Raw genomic sequence first — 22597 nt, forward strand, 5'->3', positions numbered from 1 at the left:
AGTTATTTACCCCCCAAACAAATTAGAGTTAATTACACGTTTTACAGAAAGATTCACAATACGTTTCTCTTAAATAAAATTTCTGTGGTCTTACAATGATTAGTCAGTGTACCAAATTTTGACGGTGTACCAGTTTTCAGAAACATACCTACAAAGTGGGTTATAGCTGCACAGTTTTTCAGTGGCAGTTTTAAATTCTAGCCTCTTCAGAACTACACGATTTATCTTAATAGCCTATAAACTAAGATAAAGAAATCGTTTTTCTCCTCATCCTAGCCTATATGCTCTTGGCTGAGTAAAAGAACAATGTCTAAAGGTATTTAAAGTCTCAAAGAAATTATTTTACTACTGAATTTCAAATCACACACACAAAATAGGTGAGAAATTCTTTTATCATATTTAGAATCAAAATATCCCTTAAAATATTTACATTGTACAGTAAAAAGGATAGCAAAACACAAGATCATGTACAAGCTTAAGTATTCAAGTTTCTGAAGAGCCAAAAAGGAAAAGGAAAACAATGGACTACCACAAAGCTGTAGTACGGTAACAAACGCCTTCAATGAGTGCAGACTAAAGCGATAAATGTACTCCTTGGGTTTCTGATTCTTGGTCAAAAACTGCTCGACTGAATGATTAATATAATCCAATTACCAAGTTGCTTGGCTTTATGTTGCTCCTCTACAGTTTCTTTAAAAACAGTGCAATTTAAAACAAACTTACAGAGTACACGTTACTCTCAAATTAGTCATTATATAAAGGACATTCACTAGAGGCAGTAAATAGATTCCGTAATTAACCATTTACCGACTAAGGAATAAAACTAAAATTTCTAAGCCTTTATTGCATATTAATAAAACAAATCTTTGAATATACAGCAATGTAAAACTTTTAAAAATATTAAATTCCTATAACTAGGGCAGTTGGTATGAAGAAGGGATGATGAGCACTGGCCCAGAGCACTCCGCACCGACACACAGAATGTACTGCTCTGCAAACCACCAATATTAAAAATGTAAAAGACGGCACGATCCTAGCAGGCAATCATACGAAGTTTTAAAGAGATGACGTTTAACAGCTATTTCAGTGGACCCCTGCGGCAGCCTGCCGGCTTCACCTTTTGCCTTTAGCTCTGTCGGTGTGGTCCCTGTCTCTGTGGTGCCTGTCTCGCTCCTTCTCGCCTTCTCTATGCTTACCCTTCTCCCGCTCTCTGTCCTTCTCCTGGTCTTCACCCTTAGGCGCGTCTGCCTTCCTGTCTACAGCCCTGCTGTCTCTGCTCGCTCTTCCGTCCACTCCTCGCTCCCCGTGCGGCAGCCGTGCCCGCTCCTGACCCTTGTGCCCTTCCTCCCTGCTCTTCCTGTCTCTGTCCTTGTCCTGGGCTCTGTCTCTGCGCCTGTGCCTTTCGGACTCCTGCTCCCACCCCTTCTCGTGGCGCTCTCTTTTCAGGTGGTGTGAATCACTGTAAAACCTCTGACGATCCCCCTTACCCCTGTTAAACGGTCTATCCAGTTGCTGTTGGTCTTGCCTACCCCAAGGGTCACTATGGCGCCTTTCTGGCCTCCGAACGTCTTTAATCTGGTAAAAATTTTGCGGGCCTAGATACCTTGACGCTTGTGAAAGGGGACCCATCATACGTTGCGGTTGGCCTGTCAGATGAACAACAGGTGGCCAGGGAACCATGGGATTCTGAGCAAAGCCAAAGCCTGGAGGGGGAAGCAACGGGGGTGGCAAATGTGGCGGAAATCCAAACATGCTTTGTGGGGGGAAATTTGGAGGTCCTGGAAATGGAAATCCAGGCGGGCTACACTTGAGATGCTGAAGGTTGGGCTGCTGTGGCCTTATGGGTGAAAAGTTTGCACTTGTTCTGGGGCTGGTGCTTCTGGAAGTGAAGCTGATGCTTTTCGCAGGAAATTCAGAGGGACATGTGTTTCCAACCTCAAAATGAGATGTTGCTGCTACTGATCCTCTTCGAAATGGGTGCACAGTTTCAATATTTTGCATTAAAATCTCCTCCTGTAAGGGTTTTGCTTGTTCTGTTTGAGAACTGTGTACGTTTTCTACTGATGGCGAGTTCTGTACAACCCCGGAATCATCACTCTGCTGAATACATGAGTTCTTCTCTACAGAAGGCAACTTTTCCTCAACACTGCTTTGTTCGGTTAAGTGCTCCTTGTGCGACAGGCCAGGCAGGGGCTGCTTCTCTCCATTCCGGCAGCTATCTCCGTCCCTGCTTTCTGGAGCAGACGCCTGCTGACTTCGCCCTGCTGCTTGCCTAGGGTCCCTTTTCAGGTTGATAAACTGAGGGGCCCGTGTCGTGTTAGCAGCAAGGTTTTCACTGCAACTCCCATTACCATCTATGTTTCCTTTTCCTGCATTAGACCTGCAGGGAGAACTAGTGTTTGCAGTCCAATTATCTTGCAAGTTACTCTCTTGATCTGGTAGCTGCTGTCTTTTTAACGCTCTCTCTTTACTCTCCACCGTCTCCTCTTGTTTTGACTGCATCGATAAATTTGTTAGGAATGCTTCTGTAGAAACATCTGGTGGTTTACCTCTGAGACTAAGACTTGTCAAAGGCCCGGCAGAAACAGAAGAGGCCCCCATTCCGGACGCCTCTTCTCCTACTGAACTACCTGCCGACTCTGAAGGCTTATCTCCTTTAACCTTCACTTCCTTGGCTTCCCCATCAGTTGCTTCCACTGTATCTACCTTCTCTGCTTTCAGGTCGCCTTGCTCATTTATAAATGGAATTTCTTTAAGAGTGCTTTGTTCTGTCCCTGACTGAGCCTGTTCATATGCTTGACCAGTAGTGCCCAAAAGGCTCTGAAGGATATCATCCACAGGAAGAGGTTTATTTGCCAATTCCAGAGTAGAAGGTTGACTTTCCCAGCCAATCAAGACCCCAGGAAGGAATCTTAAAGGTTTTGGTGGCTCCTGTTTGGTGACTTCCACTAAAGGTTCAATGACCGTTGGAAGGTCTTCCTGAAGAGTTTGCTGAGGCTTATTTCTTTGCTTGTGCAACACAGTTGTGAAAGAATTAAAAAAGTCATTTTCTTCTTCTGCTGCTTCCTCTGTGGAAACTTCTACCTTACTTTTTTTATCAGGCGGCAATGTTACTGGTACACTTTCAGCCATCTCAGCTGTGTGACCAGCACCAGCACTGGCACTGTGCTGCCGTTTCAGTTTTTGACGAATAATTAAGCCCAACAATAGATTAGGTCTGTGCAGTTCAAGGCCTGTACAAAATCAAAAACATCAATTAATAGTCATTTTCAATCATTACAATAAAGAGTAAAACTTTGCATCTAGCTTATTACAGGCTCCTCAATGGGTGCCTGTCCCTCTCACGGCAGATCTAACGGGCTGGGCCCCAAGAAGGAAGGCAGAGTCAGCTCTCCTGCTCCAGCCCTGCCTCTCACCTCACTTCACTCATATTCTATTATTAAACGAATACCTACCAGGTCCATCAAAGGGCACAAGAGGGTGTGGGATTTTATCCGTGGCCCCCAGAGGGATTAGGTACATGTCTTTAACCTGCTTCATGTTGTTAGCGGCCACTCCGTAGCGCTTCCTGCTACTGAAGTATGCAAACAGCAAAGTGTAAGAAATTTGATCTTCTTCAGTCACAGGTGTGAAGCGAACCACACAAATTTCCTATTCAAGCAAATAACAAATGGTTGTTTAAAACAATAACCTAAACAACAGCCTGGTTTTAAATACCATTCTCAATGAGTAATAATCTGTTGAATTTTATGACTGTTACCAAGTAACGTGGCTTACAACTTAAATGCAGATATGAATACTAAAAGGAAACAACTCTTAGGAAAAGATCCTGGCTGATCCACTGGTGATTTATCTGAAACTGTCCCATAGAAACTGAGTCCCACGGTAATTAACCTGTGCAAGGTGACACAGCTGTCAGTGGCAGAGAAGACATTTAAGGCCACGTCTCCCGATGTCTATACTGTGTCCTCACTTCCAATGGAGTCACTTCTGCAGAGGGCTGCCTATATGCTCAGCACACTGCAAATTAACAGCAGCCACCACCAGCGCCCCACCACGTACACACACACACAAACGCACACACAGAAACGCACAAATCCACGGATAATCCCAGTTAGAGGGACTGAATCTAGGAATAAAGGGGGCTGGCTGAAAGACCTCAAATACACACAGCCATAAATTCTGTAAAATCATTCGGCTTACTGAGGAACTTATTTGCTTGCCTCTGGGTTCTTGGCTTTGTTTCAGATAGAAAAGACAGTCCCAATTTGGTGTTAATTTGGTAGTGTGAAAAATGGACGCTTCTTCATGAAACATGAAACGGGGAGAGCCAGATCTACTGCAAAGCCTAAACTGATGCAAGATCCTAGAGAAGACACATGAATGAGCTGAACTACGGCTCCGCCTCTTCTAAGAGGTCTCTCATCCAGAGTGTCCTCCTTTGGGGCCACCAAGCCCAGATGGAAGCACACTGTGCAGTACCAGAGGGGCAGATCAAGAGCATTCCCAAAACATCCAAGAGTAACACCTCCCAATACTTTCCTACGACTTTTGCTATCGTGAGAAAGTGAAAGTAAATGTAGTAAATTTTTTTTATACTGCTTCTAAGTTCTATTTGTATTCTAATACAGTATCAGTTTAAATTCTAAAACCTATATTGGAAAAAATATTATTTTCAGCTGAAGATTATCCATTATGGAACACTACTAATCTTACTAAAGACTTCTGATCATAAAAGATAAAAAAGTTAATGTTCATTTATTCAAGATTTATTTTTTGAATGTCTATAATATGCTGAGTACTATCATCCTTGGAGGGAAAAATGACTTCTTCTAATGATTAAATATTCCTGTGTAGTTACGTTCTTTGAGTTAAAGAAATGATAGAAGATATAGAGAGAGAAAAGAAAAAGAGAGACATTGCTATAGAGGCTACTAATTACCTCCCAGTATCCATCCTCCTCATTTCCTCCTATTACAAACAGAACCCTTAACTTTTAGCTGGGCACAGGGCCATCCAATAGAGATCACACTTCCCAGCCTCCTTAGTAGCCATATGAGGTTTATGAGTAAGCTCTTGCCAATGGAAGCTAGAGGAAGTGAAAAGATAACTGCAAGTTCTAGGTCTTGCTTCTAAAACAACTGGACATTCTTTTTTTCCCACTTGGTGCTGCTAAGTCAGCTCTGACCCTGCTTGAATGATAAGGACAACAGTCTTGCAAACAGCAAAATGACAAGACAGAGGAGCCTCATCCCTGCTGAATCGAACGGCCTAAAGCCCTGAACTACTGACCCACCTAACATAGCAGGAAAATAAACAACTTTAGGGTCTCTTTATCCCAACAGCTTAGCCTATGCCCCAACTAAAACACATGTCTACAATCAAAGCAAGGCAAAATTCCAGGATGAAATCTCAATACTTACTCTAAAACATTTCTTTCAAAACAATGACAGAAATCACTGAGAGAGCATACCACGAAAGGAATGCTGGGCTTTGAGCTCTAGCAAATGGCTACAGTTCAGCTTTGTGAGGCATACTATGTAGATTTAGTACTTGTACTGGCTCCCTCCCCAAGGGACCTTGCACAAGAACTCTCAGTGGTTTACTTTTCAAATACTCTCTAATATGGGTAGAGTGAAAAAAGTTCTCCTCACCTTGGTTCCTGAGGCTTTAATTTTTTCCACATAATCCCAAACTGTCTGAGGTGATATTCTACCACCGACTTGAATACTATCTGGTAGATCCTGTGGTAACGACATGAAGGTGATCAATGTATACAGATTGTATTTATTATAATGTCTATACTTCATACAAACTTAGCTCTAAGACTAATATGAAACAGTGATTAAAAAACAAGTAAGATTATAAAATGCATCAGAGAACATAAGAAAGTACAGGAAGAGCAATTAGGCTTTACCTCAAATGTCAACTCCAAGTGACTGAGGTGGATGCCCAAAACACAGTTAGGAAAGAATCTGAGGTCAAGACAAAGCAGCAGTGCCAGCATCCCACTCTGACAATCCAGGGAGAGTACAACAGATTCCAGAATATTAGGGGCCATTGTTTTTCCCCTTCCACCTCCCCTTCCTTTTTTTGGTGGTAGTGAGCTGGGGTATGCCTTTATCACTAACAGTTGGATTTCAGAAGTTATCAAGCTTAATTATAGAGTATATTTTTGCACAGAAGAGAATAACATTGTAATAATGCAAGGTTCTTTTTTTTTTTAAAGGCATAATCTTTCTGAGAACAGATGACTATACATAAAATCAATCAAGAGCTGTACAATTAAGAATATTTGAAACTTTAATCAGTATATTTGTTTTTTTATGAAGAGAGAAAAATCATAAAAAACAATCAATATAAATTCAATTAAATTTAAATGATTAATTGCTTTATTTTATTTGGGATTTTAGTCCAAATCAAACTAAAAATAAGTAGAAAGCAGAGGTGGAGTTCTGGAAAGCAATCACACAGAAACTGGCTCAGAAAAGAGAATAATAGTTTTGTTCAAAATCAAAAGGGTCCTGTAGTTTAGGACTTAGTTATCCATTTAAAAGAAGAGTTATCTTCACCATGGACTAATCAAAGACTAAATTTCTAAACAGATTTGTTCAAAAAGAAAAGCACTGAATTTTTTTCTTATTAAATCAGTGTATCTAAAATATTACTTGCCAACCAAACTATATGTAAAATAATTAAGTCGTTTATTAATCAAAAACACAACTAACAAATAAGCTGATGGAGATTAGATAAGTAACACTACATTGAGTCAAACTAATTTCATCCTAATACAAAGAAAAGTTTATATTAGTCTTAAAAAAGAACAGGCATATATATGATTTACGTTTTACAAAATGCTGAAAACCATTTTTTAAAAAACTTTTGCCTTTATGGTCAGCAGACTGAGAATGAATGAAAAAATGTTAGATATGAACATAATAGCAAAATATAATCTCAACAAAAATACAGTACACATATACTGATTTATTTTCCTTCTGCATAAACACAGAGAAAATACAAACTTTATTCAAAAAAGTTCAGAAAACATTGTACTTTCTCACTTATCATAATACTATAATACTACAGCTGCTTGTTTCCCATAAATACTGCACAGCAGTCCCTTCCTATTCCCTCAGGTATAAAACCAACCAAGGGCACCACTGCAGCAACCAAGGTCATTCCTCTCAGGACTGTCAACTAACTGGCGAGTCTCAACTAGACAGCTGACCCCTGAACAACATGGGGGTTAATTAAGGGTGCCCACCCTCTGTGCAGTTGATAATCCGAGTATAACCTACAGTTGCCCCTCCGTATACACAGTTCCACACCTTAGGATTCAACCAACTGCGGGTCATGTGGTACTGTGGTTTTCACTACTGAAGAAATCCGTGTGCAGTTCAAAACTGTGTTGCTCAAGGGTCAACTAGGTGTATATCTATATTCACAGAAATGGGCAGGTAAGAACCACAGTCATGAAGTTGGGGAAATTTAAGCAGTAGGGGAATTACAAGACTTGATAACAATGAAAAACTCTCCATGACAAGCTAACACTGAAGGCCATAAATATGTCCATCTTTTACGTAAGTCTGTACTTAAAGAAAAACTTAGATATCCACGCAGACTCTCATTAATCTTTAATTCTGACAGAGAATACATCTTGGAAAGAGTCCAGGACATGTGGATTTAATACTTCAGGGCACAATTTTCTACAGTTCTAAAACTCCATTTGTGGACTCATAATTCCATTAATTGAATGGTTTAAGGATCACTGTCAATAAATATTTTTATCATGAATGAGAATTAAATATTTTTATTTTATTATGTTGTTTCTTTACCTTTTGGCTTCAGAAACATATGTCAACCCAGGCATAGAAGGGTAGAAAAGTTCACAGTACCTCTGTCAAGTACTCAGGGGAACCAGACACTGGGTAGGCTTTGGTAACAAATTTTGCTACAGATGGCATGTTGATAAAACCTTTCCAGATGAAGTTCAATCGAGCCAGGAAGGTAGACTCAACTTCAACAGTTCCAGGCATCTCTGGACTAAAAAATGACATTAAGAAGTTTTCAGCCTAAAGATCTGCTCATGAATAAATGCATTTTCTATTTACTCATCAATCATTTCTATTTTAGCATGTCAAGAAAACCAAAATATGTAAAGGCTATGATTAAAGAGTTTATATTTTCACTTTAATGTACTTATATTTACATAGCCATGTTTTTACAAAGTCTTTCTTCTAGGCTGTCCTGTGGACTAATATGGTCCAGAGAAATGCAAGCAATTTTTCTTTAATGACTTATCTCCTGCCTCTTGGAGCTAATGCAATTAAAGAGAGTTTTAAAGTCAAGTCCCCACACACTCAAATCTCTAAATTAACTTTTAGAGTCTTTTTAAAAATCTCAATTAGGGTACAGGAAGGTACAGTTACTGTCTCAAAAGAAAGGTTTCTTTCTTAAGAAACATGTCACTTTTCTAAAGTTTTTGAAGACTTCCAAGTATAATATGGCAAAGAGCTATAAAGAATAGAAATTATAACTAACAGAAAATTACCGTGGAGCAGAAGACAATGCTGACTTCGGAGACTCTTGCTTCTCCTCTTCAAAGAATTCAGAGGCCAATATATTTGAGGTTGAAGACAAAGCATCTGCTATACTTTCTGCTTCATTGTCTGAATGTTTACGAGATACTCCAACAACAACTTTCACTTTTTTTGGAGAAAGATCATCTACAGGTGGTGCCATTCGACCTGAAGCCAGAAAACACCAAAATATACCACTTCTGTAAACTGAAATTTCTGTAACTTCATCCATTTTCACTTCTAAAGTTATTCAGTTCCCCTGACTGCACTGTTGCACAACCATACATTTCCTGGGGTAATTTGTAACTATCATTATTTCTCACAATGAGTTCTAGAACAACCTCCCTTACTGATGTGAAAAATTAAAAAAAGAGAATGTTAAACAACTCAGACAAGCTTTTGAAAAGGCAACATTACAACCAGAACCTAAAAATGGTTTCCTGATTCCCTATCAAGCATTTTTTAAACTAAACTACAACAAATCCCCACAGTCTTGAGAGGTAACATGAGGAACTAAGTAAAACAAATCTGTATCCCTACTTCGTGTTACATATAGCAGCAGTCCATGACATGTGCATACTACAATGCTACTTAGTTACTAAGCATGAAAAAACACTAGTAAAGTTTAGAAAATGACATTGATTTTCTCTATAGAATCAAGAAGAAAAACTCAAACTTTCTGAAAATAGGTCAAGTCCAGTAGTATTTAACAAATATTTTGTGTGCTACCATTAAATTTATTGAAATATGAGTATACTAAAAATACTAGTAAACCATGGATAGCTTTCTTCAGGGATAACAATGTCTAAAAACACCCTGCCCTTTAAGTCTTTAGCATTGTACTAACTGTGAACACACAATTTTGAGAAGATACGTCATTTTTATTATAAGAAAGCTGCCTAGTCTCTAAAACAATGATGGAGGGCAGCATGTTAACTAACCTAAAAAATTTTTCATCTTACTGAACAAAGTATGTATCAGTCCTTTAGCATACCACAGTAAAAAAATAAAAATTGAGAGCTACATCTCTAGAGTTTTAAAAAACTCTCGTCCTCCACCTTTACCAATAAACTGAATATAAACTTAAACTCTTGCTCAACACATCCCCATTTCTTATGCCCTAAACCCAGCCTCTAACATCTGTCAATATTACCTGAGTATCTCAAAGCCTCCCTTTAATTAAAAGCACCTGCATCTCCCTCTTGCACTAGTGCACAAACGCCTGCCACCTAGCCTCACGCCTTCTTCTCTTGGCTTCTTTCATCATCATCTCTACTCAAAGTCAGAGAAATCTTCATAAAATTCCAAGCTGATCATATCATTCTCCTGCTAAAATCCCTTCAATCACTATCCACTGCTCTTAGATAGAAGACGAAAATCTTTCATATGGCCTACCCAAGCAGGTTTTCAGCGATTTTTATCATGATCTGTAAAGTAACATTTTATATCATGATCCATTACTTACATACACACACACTCCACATACCCGTGTCTGTGCACGTGTGTGTATACATGTACGTATGCATGTGGGTTTTTTTTGTTATACACAAATAATTGGAACTAAAGTCTCTCAAAATCATACTTATCTTTATCAGTGCAATTCACCATGATATTTTCTATTCTGTTTTCGAAACGCTAGTGAACTACTTACTAAGTTGATTTCACTACTACTACTAAGTCACAATCTGACTCTGCACCGGTACTGGGAAAACAAAAACCTACTTAAATTACAATTTACATGTATTCCCCTTTCAAAATGGAAGCAACATTTAGGAAGAAATACTTCAAATTACCTATGCAAATTTTGCAGTTAAGATCAAAAAGATGTTGTCTGTGTTGACTAGTGGTATCTTTAGACAAGGAGTCAATCTCTTCTTTCAGTTTCTCAGATCCTTCTGTCTTCTCCACTGACTTATTAGTTGTAGGTTCCTAACAACAGTGAGAGTGAAAATAGGTTAACAGAAAAACTTTGGCCTCAATTATTTAAACCATCTGATATTTCATACTGATATTTTTCCAAAATGAAACTGCTCCATTCATAGGTTGTTTTTCAAGCTTTAAAAAATAAATGCTAGATGTTAATTATGGCATAAAACAGAGCAAAAACTCAAACATTTCTCATTCTTCAAGGCCTCTAACAATATCTATTATTTTCTCATTGATATTTGAAAGTAAGAAAAGCCGCACCTGCTCTCAAACTAGTCTGTCTAAGAAGCACCTACAGATTTCGAGGCCTGTGATGCAGGTGGTCTGCACACTACGTACAGAAAAACAATGCTTTAAACACTCTCAAAACAACATTAAACCAATAATATAGACAACTCTAATAAATACACACTTTAAAAAATTCTTTTTTCTACTTTAAGAACAAGAGAAGCAGTGGCTTCTCTTGTTGCAGAGCACGGGCTCTAGGCGTGTGGGCTTCAGTAGTTGTGGCTCGCGGGCTCTAGAGCACAGGCTCAGCACTTGTGGCTCACAGGCTACAAAGCGCAGGCTCAGTAGTTGTGGCACATGGGCTTAGCTGCTCTGCGGCATGTGGGATCTTCCAGGACCAGGGCTCAAACCCATGTCCCCTGCAATGGCAGGCAGATTCTCAACCACTGCGCCACCAGGGAAGTCTGCCCCCCTTTATTTTTATATTCCAAGTGAATCATTTAATGTGAGTGAGGCTCAGTTTGATATTACCGTAAGTATTAACAGAAGAAAATGGTTAAGTATAAACATTTTCCCTTCTATCAAAAACGGGCAAATAAATCTTTTCTGAATCTTCATGTTTTGAGCACTATAAAATATGCTATTTTTATTATCATAATTTACCTGAATTTCCATGGCTGCTTCCTGTTCTTTCATTGGAGCATCACTCTCAATTTCTATCTCACCTTTATGAGTTATCTTTGTGATTGGTCTTCTTTCCACTTCTCTCTGTTCTTTCTCAATCATCTCTATGGTCTAATAGGACATATTTTAAAGAAAACTTCACAGTTAAAATCACAGATAATTTTTAACCTTTAGGTAGTCTCTCAAGCAACAAACATATACTGAGTACTTGCAAATGTCAGTTTTGAGTGCTGGGGTTTTAAGAATTAGAGCTCATACGTCAGCCTGGAGAATTTTACATGTACAGTAACTGGAGGCAGCTGAAGTGTAATCTAATTTGCAAAGTGATGAAACATGATATTTACATTTAAAATCTGCTTTCTGATCTAGTATTTCAGCAGGTGCCACAGAGAAATAACAATCAAGTTCCTCTTAGATTCCTAACTTGATGTTCTAACATCTGCCACAGCAGCAGAAATTTAGTCAGACAACAGAAATGGGCAAATCCCCCATCAGAAGGCTCCTGACGGAACATACTTTGTGACAGTGAACAAGCTCAGCAACAAAGCATAATAAAAACGCAAGAGCAGACAGGATTAGTAAAAGGTAGCTGAGAGGGGAGTGGGTTAAGGAAGGTAAAGACGGATCCGGTCATTTGTCTTGTCACTGTTAAGTGCAAATCTTCCTTTAAAGAAAGAAATCACATACACAGTCCAAAGAAAGAAACAGCAGGTCTCCCATGCAGATGACACCTGCAGCCACAGTTTCTAAGAAGAGAGGCACGTGCACATTTGGGATACGGAGGGAAAAAAGAGATCGTGATAATATTTGCAAAATACGAGAAACTATACAAGGGGAAAGTAAAGAAATATGTGACTTAGTGTAATGTATCAAATTAAGGCCTCTTGCACATCAAACTAAATTTGGTAGAAGATCAACATGGAGGATTAATGCTTAAGATCAGGTAAATCGTGTAGACTTAATATATAAGAAACCACTATTTTCTAAAATAAAGAGCTAATACTCTAAGGCCATTATAATAAAAGCAGTGGATAATGTGGCTATCTTGCGGTCACAATAATTTGAAGTCACGTATTCCCTTCACCTTCAAAGATATTTCAAGTTCACAAACCCCCAATAAAACTCTCAGCATTGGTAACTTTCAGAATTTTTTAGTTTTAAAAATGCAATACATAGAGAGAGGGGGGGAAGATGGCGGAAGAGTAAGACGCGGAGATCACCTTCCTCCCCACAGATACATCAGAAATACATCTACACGTGGAACAACTCCTACAGAACACCCACTGAACGCTGGCAGAAGACCTCAGACCTCCCGAAAGGCAAGAAACTCCCCACATACGTGGGGAGGGCAAAAGAAAACAACAGAGACAAAGAATAGGGACGGGACCTGCACCAGTGGGAGGGAGCGTGAAGGAGGAAAGGTTTCCACACACTAGGAGCCCCTTCGCGGGCGGAGACGGCGGGTGGCGGAGGGGGAAAGCTTCAGAGCCACGGAGGAGAGCGCAGCCACAGGGGTGCGGAGGGCAAAGCGGAGAGATCCGGCACAGAGGATCGGGGCCAACCGGCACTCACCAGCCCGAGAGGCTTCTGTGCTCGGCCGCCGGGGCGGAGGGAGGGTACTGGGGTTGGCGTGAACACAGCCTGAAGGGGTTAGTGCACCACTGCTGGCCGGTAGGGAGTCCAGGAAAAGTCTGGACCTGCCGAAGAGGCAAGAAACGTTTTCTTCCCTCTTTGTTTCCTGGTGCGTGAGGAGAGGGGATTAAGAGCGCTGCTTAAAGGAGCTCCAGAGACGGGCGCAAGCCACGGCTAACAGCGCGGACCCCAGAGACGGGCATGAGACGCTAAGGCTGCTGCCGCCACCAAGAAGCCTGTGTGTAAGCACAGGTCACTCTCCACACCTCCCCTCCCTGGGAGCCTGTGCAGCCCGCCACTGCCAGGGCCCCAGGATCCAGGGACAACTTCCCCAGGAGAAGGCACGGCGCGCCTCACGCTGGCCTCTGCCGCCGCAGGCTCCCCCCGCACTCCGCACCCCTCCCTGCCCCCGGGCTGAGTGAGCCAGAGCCCCCGAAGCAGCTGCTCCTTTAACCCTGTCCTGTGTGGGCGAAGCACAGTCGCCCTCAGGCGACCTACACGCAGAGGCGGGGCCAAATCTAAAGCTGAGCCCCAGGAGTTGTGCGAACAAAGAAGAGAAAGGGGAATCTCTCCCAGCAGCCTCACGAGCAGCGGATTAAATCTCCACAATCAACTTGATGTACCTGCACCTGTGGAATACCTGTATAGAAAACGAGTCATCCCAAATTGAGGAGATGGACTTTGGGAGCAAGACTTATTATTTTTTCCCTTTTCCTCTTTTTGTGAGTGTGTATGTGTATGCTTCTGTGTGAGATTTTGTCTGTATAGCTTTGCTTTCACCATTTGTCCTAGGGTTCAATCCATAATTTTTTTTTCTTTAAAAAAGTATTTTTTCTTAATAATTTCTTTTTATTTTAATAACTTTATTTTATCTTACTTTATTTTATTTTATCCTCTTTCTTTCTTCCTTTCTTTTTATTTTTTCTCCCTCTTAATTCTGAGCCGTGTGGATGAAAGGCTCTTGGGGCTGCAGCCAGGAGTCAGTGCTGTGCCTCTGAGGTGGGAGAGCCAACTTCAAGACACTGGTCCACAAGAGACCTCCCGGCACCACATAATATAAAACAGGGAAAATCTCCCACAGATCTCCATCTCAACACCAGCACCCAGCTTCACTCAACGACCAGCAAGCTAGAGTGCTGGACACCCTACGTCAAACAACTAGCAAGACAGGAACACATCCCCACCCATTAGCAGAGAGGCTGCCTAAAATCATAATAAGGCCACAGACCCCAAAACACACCACCAGACGTGGTCCTGCCCACCAGAAAGACAAGATCCAGCCTCATCCACCAAAACACAGGCACTAGTCCCCTCCACCAGGAAGCCTACACAACCCACTGAACCAACTTTAGCCACTGGGGACAGACATCAAAAACAACGGGAACTACGAACCAGCAGCCTGCAATAAGGAGAACCCAAACACAGTAAGATAAGCAAAATGAGAAGACAGAAAAACACACAGCAGATGAAGGAGCAAGATAAAAACCCACCAGACCTAACAAATGAAGAGGAAATCGGCAGTCTACCTGAAAAAGAATTCAGAATAATGATAGTAAAGATGATCCATAATCTTGGAAATAGACAAAATGCAAGAAACATTTAACAAGGACCTAGAAGAACTAAAGATGAAACAAGCAACGATGAACAACACAATAAATGAAATTAAAAATTCTCTAGAAGGGATCAATAGCAGAATAACAGGCAGAAGAACGGATAAGTGACCTGGAAGATAAAATAGTGGAAATAACTACTGCAGAGCAGAATAAAGAAAAAAGAATGAAAAGAACTGAGGACACTCTCAGAGACCTCTGGGACAACATTAAATGCACCAACATTCGAATTATAGGGGTTCCAAAAGAAGAAGAGAAAAAGAAAGGGACTGAGAAAATATTTGAAGAGATTATAGTTGAAAACTTCCCTAATATGGAAAAGGAAAAAGTTAATCAAGTCCAGGAAGCACAGACAGTCCCATAGAGAATAAATCCAGGGAGAAACACGCCAAGACACATATTAATCAAACTGTCAAGAATTAAATACAAAGAAAACATTAAAAACAGAAAGGGAAAAACAACAAATAACACACAAGGGAATCCCCATAAGGTTAACAGCTGATCTTTCAGCAGAAACTCTGCAAGCCAGAAGGGACTGGCAGGACATATTTAAAGTGATGAAGGAGAAAAACCTACAACCAAGATTACTCTACCCAGCAAGGATCTCATTCAGATTTGATGGAGAAATTAAAACCTTTACAGACAAGCAAAAGCTGAGAGAATTCTGCACCACCAAACCAGCTTTACAACAAATGCTAAAGGAACTTCTCTAGGCAAGAAACACAAGAGAAGGAAAAGACCTACAATATCAAACCAAAAACAATTGAGAAAATGGGAACAGGAACATACATATCAATAATTACCTTAAATGTAAATGGATTAAATGCTCCCACCAAAAGACACAGACTGGTTGAATGGACACAAAAACAAAACCCATATATATGCTGTCTACAAGAGACCCACTTCAGACCTAGAGACACATACAGACTGAAAGTAAGGGGATGGAAAAAGATATTCCATGCAAATGGAAACCAAAAGAAAGCTGGAGTAGCAATTCTCATAGCTGACAAAATAGACTTTAAAATAAAGACTATTACAAGAGACAAAGAAGGATACTACATAATAAGGAAGAGATCAATCCAAGAAGAAGATATAACAATTATAAATATTTATGCACCCAACATAGGAGTACCTCAATACATAAGGCAAATACTACCAGCCATAAAAGGAGAAATCGACAGTAACACAATCATAGTAGGGGATTTTAACACCCCACATTCACCAATGGACAGATCATCCAAAATGAAAATAAATAAGGAAACAAAAGCTTTAAATAATACATTAAACAAGATGGACTTAATTGATATTTATAGGACATTCCATCCAAGAAAACCAGAATACATATTTTTCTCAAGTGCTCATGGAACGTTCTCCAGGATAGATCATATCTTGGTTCACAAATCAAGCCTTGGTAAATTTAAGAAAACTGAAATGGTATCAAGTATCTTTTCCAACCACAATGCTATGAGACTAGATATCAATTACAGGAAAAGATCTGTAAAAAATACAAACACATGGAGGCTAAACAATACACTACTTAACAACGAAGGGATCACTGAAGAAATCAAAGAGGAAATTAAAAAATACCTAGAAACAAATGACAACAGAGACACGATGACCGAAAACCTATGGGATGCAGCAAAAGCAGTTCTAAGAGGGAAGTTTATAGCAATACAATCCTACCTTAAGAAACAGGAAACGTCTCCCATAAACAACCTAACCTTGCACCTAAAGCAATTAGAGAAAGAAAAACAAAAAAAACTCCAAAGTTAGCAGAAGGGAAGAAATCATAAAGATCAGGTCAGAAATAAATGAAAAAGAAATGAAGGAAATGATAGCAAAGATCAATAAAAGTAAAAGCTGGTTCTTTGAGAAGATAAACAAAATTGATAAACCATTAGCCAGACTCATCAAGAAAAAAAGGGAGAAGACTCAAAACAATAGAATTAGAAATGAAAAAGAAGAAGTAACAACTGACACTGCAGAAATATGAAAGAGCATGAGAGATTACTACAATCAACTCTATGCCAATAAAATGGACAACCTGGAAGAAATGGAAAATTTATTAGAAATGCACAACCTGCCAAGACTGAATCAGGAAGAAATAGAAAATATGAACAGACCAATCACAAGCACTGAAATCGAAACTGTGATTAAAAATCTTCCAACAGGGCTTCCCTGGTGGTGCAGTGGTTGGGAGTCCTCCTGCCGATGCAGGGGACGCGGGTTCGTGCCCCAGTTTGGGAGGATCCCACATGCCGCGGAGCGGCTGGGTCCGTGCGCCATGGCCGCTGAGCCTGCGCGTCCGGAGCCTGTGCTCCGCAACGGGAGGGGCCACAGCAGTGAGAAGCCCGCATACCACAAAAAAAAAAAAAATCTTCCAACAAACAAAAGCCCAGGACCAGATGGCTTCACAGGCGAATTCTATCAAACATTTAGAGAAGAGCTAATACCTATGCTTCTCAAACTCTTCCAAAATCTAGCAGAGGGAGGAACACTCCAAAACTCATTCTACGAGGCCACCATCACCTTGATACCAAAACCAGACAAAGATGTGACAAAAAAAGAAAACTACAGACCAATATCACTGATGAACACAGATGGAAAAATCCTCAACAAAATACTAGCAAACAGAATCCAGCAGCACATTAAAAAGATCAGACACCATGATCAAATGGGGTTTATCGCAAGAATGCAAATATTCTTCAATATACGCAAATCAATCAATGTGATACACCATATTAACAAACTTCAGGAGAAAAACCATATGATTATCTCAATAGATGCAGAGAAAGCTTTTGACAAAATTCAACACCCATTTATGATTAAAACCCTCTAGAAAGTAGGCATAGAGGGAACTTAGCTCAACATAATAAAGGCCATATATGACTAACCCACAGCCAACATCGTTCTCAATGGTGAAAAACGGAAACCATTTCCACTAAGATCAGAAACAAGACAAGGTTGCTCACTCTCACCACTATCAGTCAACATAACTTTGGAAGTTTTAGCCACACCAATCAGAGAAGAAAAGGAAATAAAAGGAATCCAAATTGGAAAAGAATATGTAAAACTGTCACTGTTTGCAGATGGCATGATACTATACATAGACAATCCCAAAGATGCTACCAGAAAACTACTAGAGCTAATCAACGAATCTGGTAAAGTAGCAGGATACAAAATTAAGGCACAGAAATCCCTTGCATTCCTATACACTAATGATGAAAAATCTGAAAGAGAAATTAAGGAAACATTCCCATTTACCACTGCAACATAAGGAATAAAATACCTAGGAACAAACCTACCTATGGAGACAAAAGACCTGTATGCAGAAAACTATAAGACACTGATGAAAGAAATTAAAGATGATACCAACAGATGGAGAGATATACCATGTTCTTGGATTGGAAGAATCAACACTGTGAAAATGACTATACTACCAAAGCAATCTACAGATTCAATGCAGTCTCTATCAAACTACCAATGGCAGTTTTCACAGAACTAAAACCAAAAATTTCACAACTTGTATGGAAACACAGAAGACCCCGAATAGCCAAAGCAATCTTGAAAAAAAAAAAAATGGAGCTGGAGGAATCAGGCTTCCGGACTTCAGACTATACTACAAAGTAATCAAGACAAAATGGTACTGGCACAAAAACAGAAAGATAGATCAATGGAACAGAATAGAAAGCCCAGAGATAAACCCATGCACATATGGTCACCTTATCTTTGATAAAGGAGGCAAGAATATACAACAGAGAAAAGACAGCCTCTTCAGTAAGTGGTGCTGGGAAAACCAGACAGCTATATGTAAAAGAGTAAAATTAGAACACTTCCTAACACCATACACAAAAATAAACCGAAAATGGATTAAAGACCTAAATGTAAGGCCAGACACCATCAAACTCTTAGAGGAAAACATAGGCAGAACACTCCATGACATAAATCACAGCAAAATCCTTTGTGACCCACCTCCTAGAGAAATGGAAATAAAAACAAAAATAAACAAATGGGACCTAATGAAACTTCAAAGCTTTTGCACAGCAAAGGAAACCATAAACAAGACCAAAAGACAACCCACAGAATGGGACAAAATATTTGCAAATGAAGCAACGGACAAAGGATTAATCTTCAAAATTTACAAGCAGCTCATGCAGGTCAATATCAAAAAAAAAAAAAAAAAAAACCCAAAAAACCCAATCCAAAAATGGGCAGAAGACCTAAACAGACATTTCTCCAAAGAAGATATACAGAATGCGAACAGGCACATGAAAGAATGCTCAACATCACTAATCATTAGAGAAATGCAAATCAAAACTACAATGAGGTATCACCCCACACCGGTCAGAATGGCCATCATCAAAAAATCTATAAACAGTAAATGCTGGAGAGGGTATGGAGAAAAGGAACCCTGTTGCACTGGTGGTGGGAATGTAAATTGATAGCCACTATGGAGAACAGTATGGAGGTTCCTTAAAAAACTAAAAATAGAACTACCATACGACCCAGCAATCCCACTACTGGGAATATACCCTGAGAAAAACGTAATTTAAAAAGAGTCACATACCACAATGTTTACTGCAGCTCTATTTACAATAGCCAGGACATGGAAGCAACCTAAGTGTCCAATGACAGATGAATGGATAAAGAAGATGTGGCACATATATACAATGAAATATTACTCAGCCATAAAAAGAAACGAAATTGAGTTATCTGTAGTAAGGTGGATGGACCTAGAGTCTGTCATACAGAGTGAAGTAAGTCAGAAAGAGAAAAACAAATACCATACGCTAACACATATATATGGAATCTAAAAAAAGAAAAAAAATGGTTCTGAAGAACCTAGCAGCACGACAGGAATAAAGACGCAGATGTAGAGAATGGACTTGAGGACACGGGGAAGGGGAAGGGGAAGCTGGGACGAAGTGAGAGAGCGTCATGGACATATATACACTAGCAAATGTAAAACAGATAGCTAGTGGGAAGCAGCTGCATCGCACAAGGAGATCAGCTTGGTGCTCTGTGACCACCTAGATGGGTGGGATAGCAAGGGTGGGAGGGAGACGCAAGAGGGAGGAGATATGGGGATATATGTATACGTATAGCTGATTCACTTTGTTATACAGCAGAAACTAACACACCATTGTAAAGCAATTATACTCCAATAAAGATGTTAAAAAAAATGCAGTACAGTGCACGTACTACATATGTTATATAACACATCAGTTAGGTCTGGGACAGCACTAGTTAACTATACACAAGGTATTCTGTGAATATAAACATTCATACATGATACTTCAGGGTCACATTTTATCAATAAATTGTTAACGAAAAAAAAACCTTATTCTTGAAATCTTTTGGCATTTGAAAATGAATATTAAAGGACTATAAACCTATAAAATTTTCATTCTGACTTAACCTGGCTCCACAAATTACCAATATTCATAAAACCTTCAAACTATGCTTTTGAAACATGCAAATGTAAGAAAAGATACACTTATTTTCCCATCCTTCTGATTTACAAAATATAAGGTAGTTATGTAAGTTGATAACTGGAGGAAATGAGAAAAAAGCAGAAGAGATCAGGAAAAATCAACAACAAAAAATTTAAGAATAGGCTAATGGAGGATCAGTAACAAAAAAATACAGAAGAACAAGTCTGCTGCTGTGAACTATGAGGTGAATTACTACCTCTGTGTATATCGTTTTTCTCTGTGGCTGAAAAAATATGTTTTGATATAGACAAACACATATTTGTAGATATTTTGATAGAGACAAACACATATTTACAGATAATCTTACATGTCTATTTTCTCTTCGTCTCCAAGCAGCTAACTCTTTAGAAGCTAGTTCTTCTGGACTCATTCTTATAAGGTGATCAGGGGTTACTTCTCCTTTTAGCACTTTTTTAAATAATATCTGGAGATATTTAAAAATGGGAAGGAAAGGAGAGAAAAACATTTTTAAAAGAATGAGGAGCTGCTGTATAGAAACTTGTAATAAATGAAGATGAAATTTTGAAACCTAATTTACAAATGTTTAATGATTCATGTACTACCTCCTGCAAAGAGAATAAATGACAGCTTGTTCTAGAAACTTACCATCTAAGGTAGCTAAATATACATTTTGTATAAAAACCAAGACATAATGGAGAAGCATGTATGGTGAAGTCATTATAACACCTTTGCAAAGTTGTATTAAGTCTTCCCAGGGACAGACACTGTCACAATAGCCAACCCATGACTGCATAAAAGATACTGCATAAAAGAACTTTACTGAATGTGATGTCTTTCATATTTTTAAGATTTCATATGTTTAAATCCTAACAGGCTTACAGTGGACTCCAGAGCAAAGAACCAACTGTAAGAATAAGCCTGAAGGAAATAAATATTTACTTGAAGAAAAGCTTTCATATTACGTAATTCAAAAAGTAACTGATCCCCTGCACCATGATGGCAGATTGTACAATGTAGATTTTTCTTACGTAGCTGTTCGCATACTTCAGAAAATACCTCATATCACACACTACGGCAAATACCATTACACAAACTGACAAACTGGTATCACTCGTGTGAAAACGTCGTAAAACTTAAACAAACATGTGAGGAGTTTGCATCTATACCCACAGCTTTCAGATTTCCTCTAAGTCCCAGGAAAAGATTAAGGAGTCAATTAAAGTTTACTCCACTGCTGAAAGATTCTTAGAACTAGTCATATTTAAATTAATAACAATATTCTAAAACAGCTTTCTTTTTTATCAAAATGTAAGTTATTTTCTTAAGCAGTGTAACTCTATTTTCAAATTTACATCAGAAGTATTAAATACATAGTGCTACAAATTTTGGTTTAACAGTGTTTTTGAAGAGTACATATGAATGAATTTTTTAATAAACTGGATTAAACGAGGGACATAAAGGAAAGAAAATTCACATCAATCGGGTTAAGATAGATTTAGTATTTTATATTTTAACAGACATTGCATAACACTAGTCACCACTGTTCAGAATTCATAACTCAGTTTAATAGCAAAAGACTATTAAAATTACTGGTCTCACTTCAAGAAATAAATTATAGATCTATTGTATGAAAATTATAAATCCCTATGTATTAGGAAAGTTGGAAGCATAAAGATCCAGACATGAACAAAACATACTTACATTGTTTTTAGGATCTTTCAGATTGAACATCAAACTTCTATATTTGTTCTTATATTTAGCATCTGTGTCCCGAAAAAAAGAGAAAAGCTCTTTTTCAATTTTTGTGGCAACTTTTGCTGCCTTTTCCTCTGGTACCTTCAAATTTGAGTCTGTAAGTCTTAAAATTAGAATAATTCAATTATTTTCCAAATACATGAAGCGTATATTATTCAATCTTCTACAATAGCAATGCGTGTTACCTTTTCATAAGAATATCTTTGAGAGAATGCCGGACGCTCTGTCGGATCTGGTCTGTGGAAGGCTTGGAGGCAGGAACCGCTGGAGGATGTGCACCAGGGGGGCCCTTTTCAGTTTTCTTCTTCTTTGTCTCTTGCTTCTCATAAGCACCTAATTTAAATAAATATCAAAACTCGCTAAATTGCTTTTAAAAAGATATTTTCCTTTTTAATGCACAATGTAAGTTGACTGATTAAAAATCACTATTTTTAAATCATAAGATCAGACTCCATATTCCACACTGAAATATTCCTGACATTGAAATTCTAATCTATGTATGATGACAGATGATAACTAAAGTTATTGTAGTGGGTCACTGTGCAATATATACATATATCAAATCATTACATTGTACAACTGAAACTAATGTTATATGTCAATTATACCTCAATAAGAAAAAAAGTTCTAAATGAATTTTAATTAGAAATTAAGTGAGTAAAAAGTGGCCCTAATGCTATAAAATGTACATACCCCTTTCCCATATTAGATAATGGTTTTTAGAGCT

The 22597-nt window shown here is 38.8% G+C and overlaps 1 protein-coding gene across 7 annotated transcripts in view; it reads right to left on the reverse strand.

The window, feature by feature from the left end:
• Positions 1–374: 374 nt before the first annotated feature.
• The window catches only part of PHF3 (PHD finger protein 3), a 99845-nt gene continuing 77622 nt past the window's right edge, over positions 375–22597 (reverse strand). For all 7 annotated transcript variants that reach the window (XM_081250778.1, XM_081250776.1, XM_081250779.1 and 4 more), the window contains 10 exons: positions 22056–22203; positions 21817–21973; positions 20462–20578; positions 11397–11528; positions 10373–10508; positions 8552–8747; positions 7896–8043; positions 5655–5744; positions 3456–3651; positions 375–3233 (listed from right to left, as the gene is read on the reverse strand). In XM_081250778.1, coding sequence (XP_081106904.1) covers positions 1114–3233; positions 3456–3651; positions 5655–5744; positions 7896–8043; positions 8552–8747; positions 10373–10508; positions 11397–11528; positions 20462–20578; positions 21817–21973; positions 22056–22203 — 3440 coding nt within the window. In that variant the 3' untranslated portion in view covers positions 375–1113. The remainder of the gene's footprint in view (positions 3234–3455; positions 3652–5654; positions 5745–7895; positions 8044–8551; positions 8748–10372; positions 10509–11396; positions 11529–20461; positions 20579–21816; positions 21974–22055; positions 22204–22597) is intronic.

Source organism: Mesoplodon bidens, assembly GCF_964165515.1.
Source record: "Mesoplodon bidens genome assembly, chromosome: 12".
NCBI classification, from domain to species: domain Eukaryota; kingdom Metazoa; phylum Chordata; class Mammalia; order Artiodactyla; family Ziphiidae; genus Mesoplodon; species Mesoplodon bidens.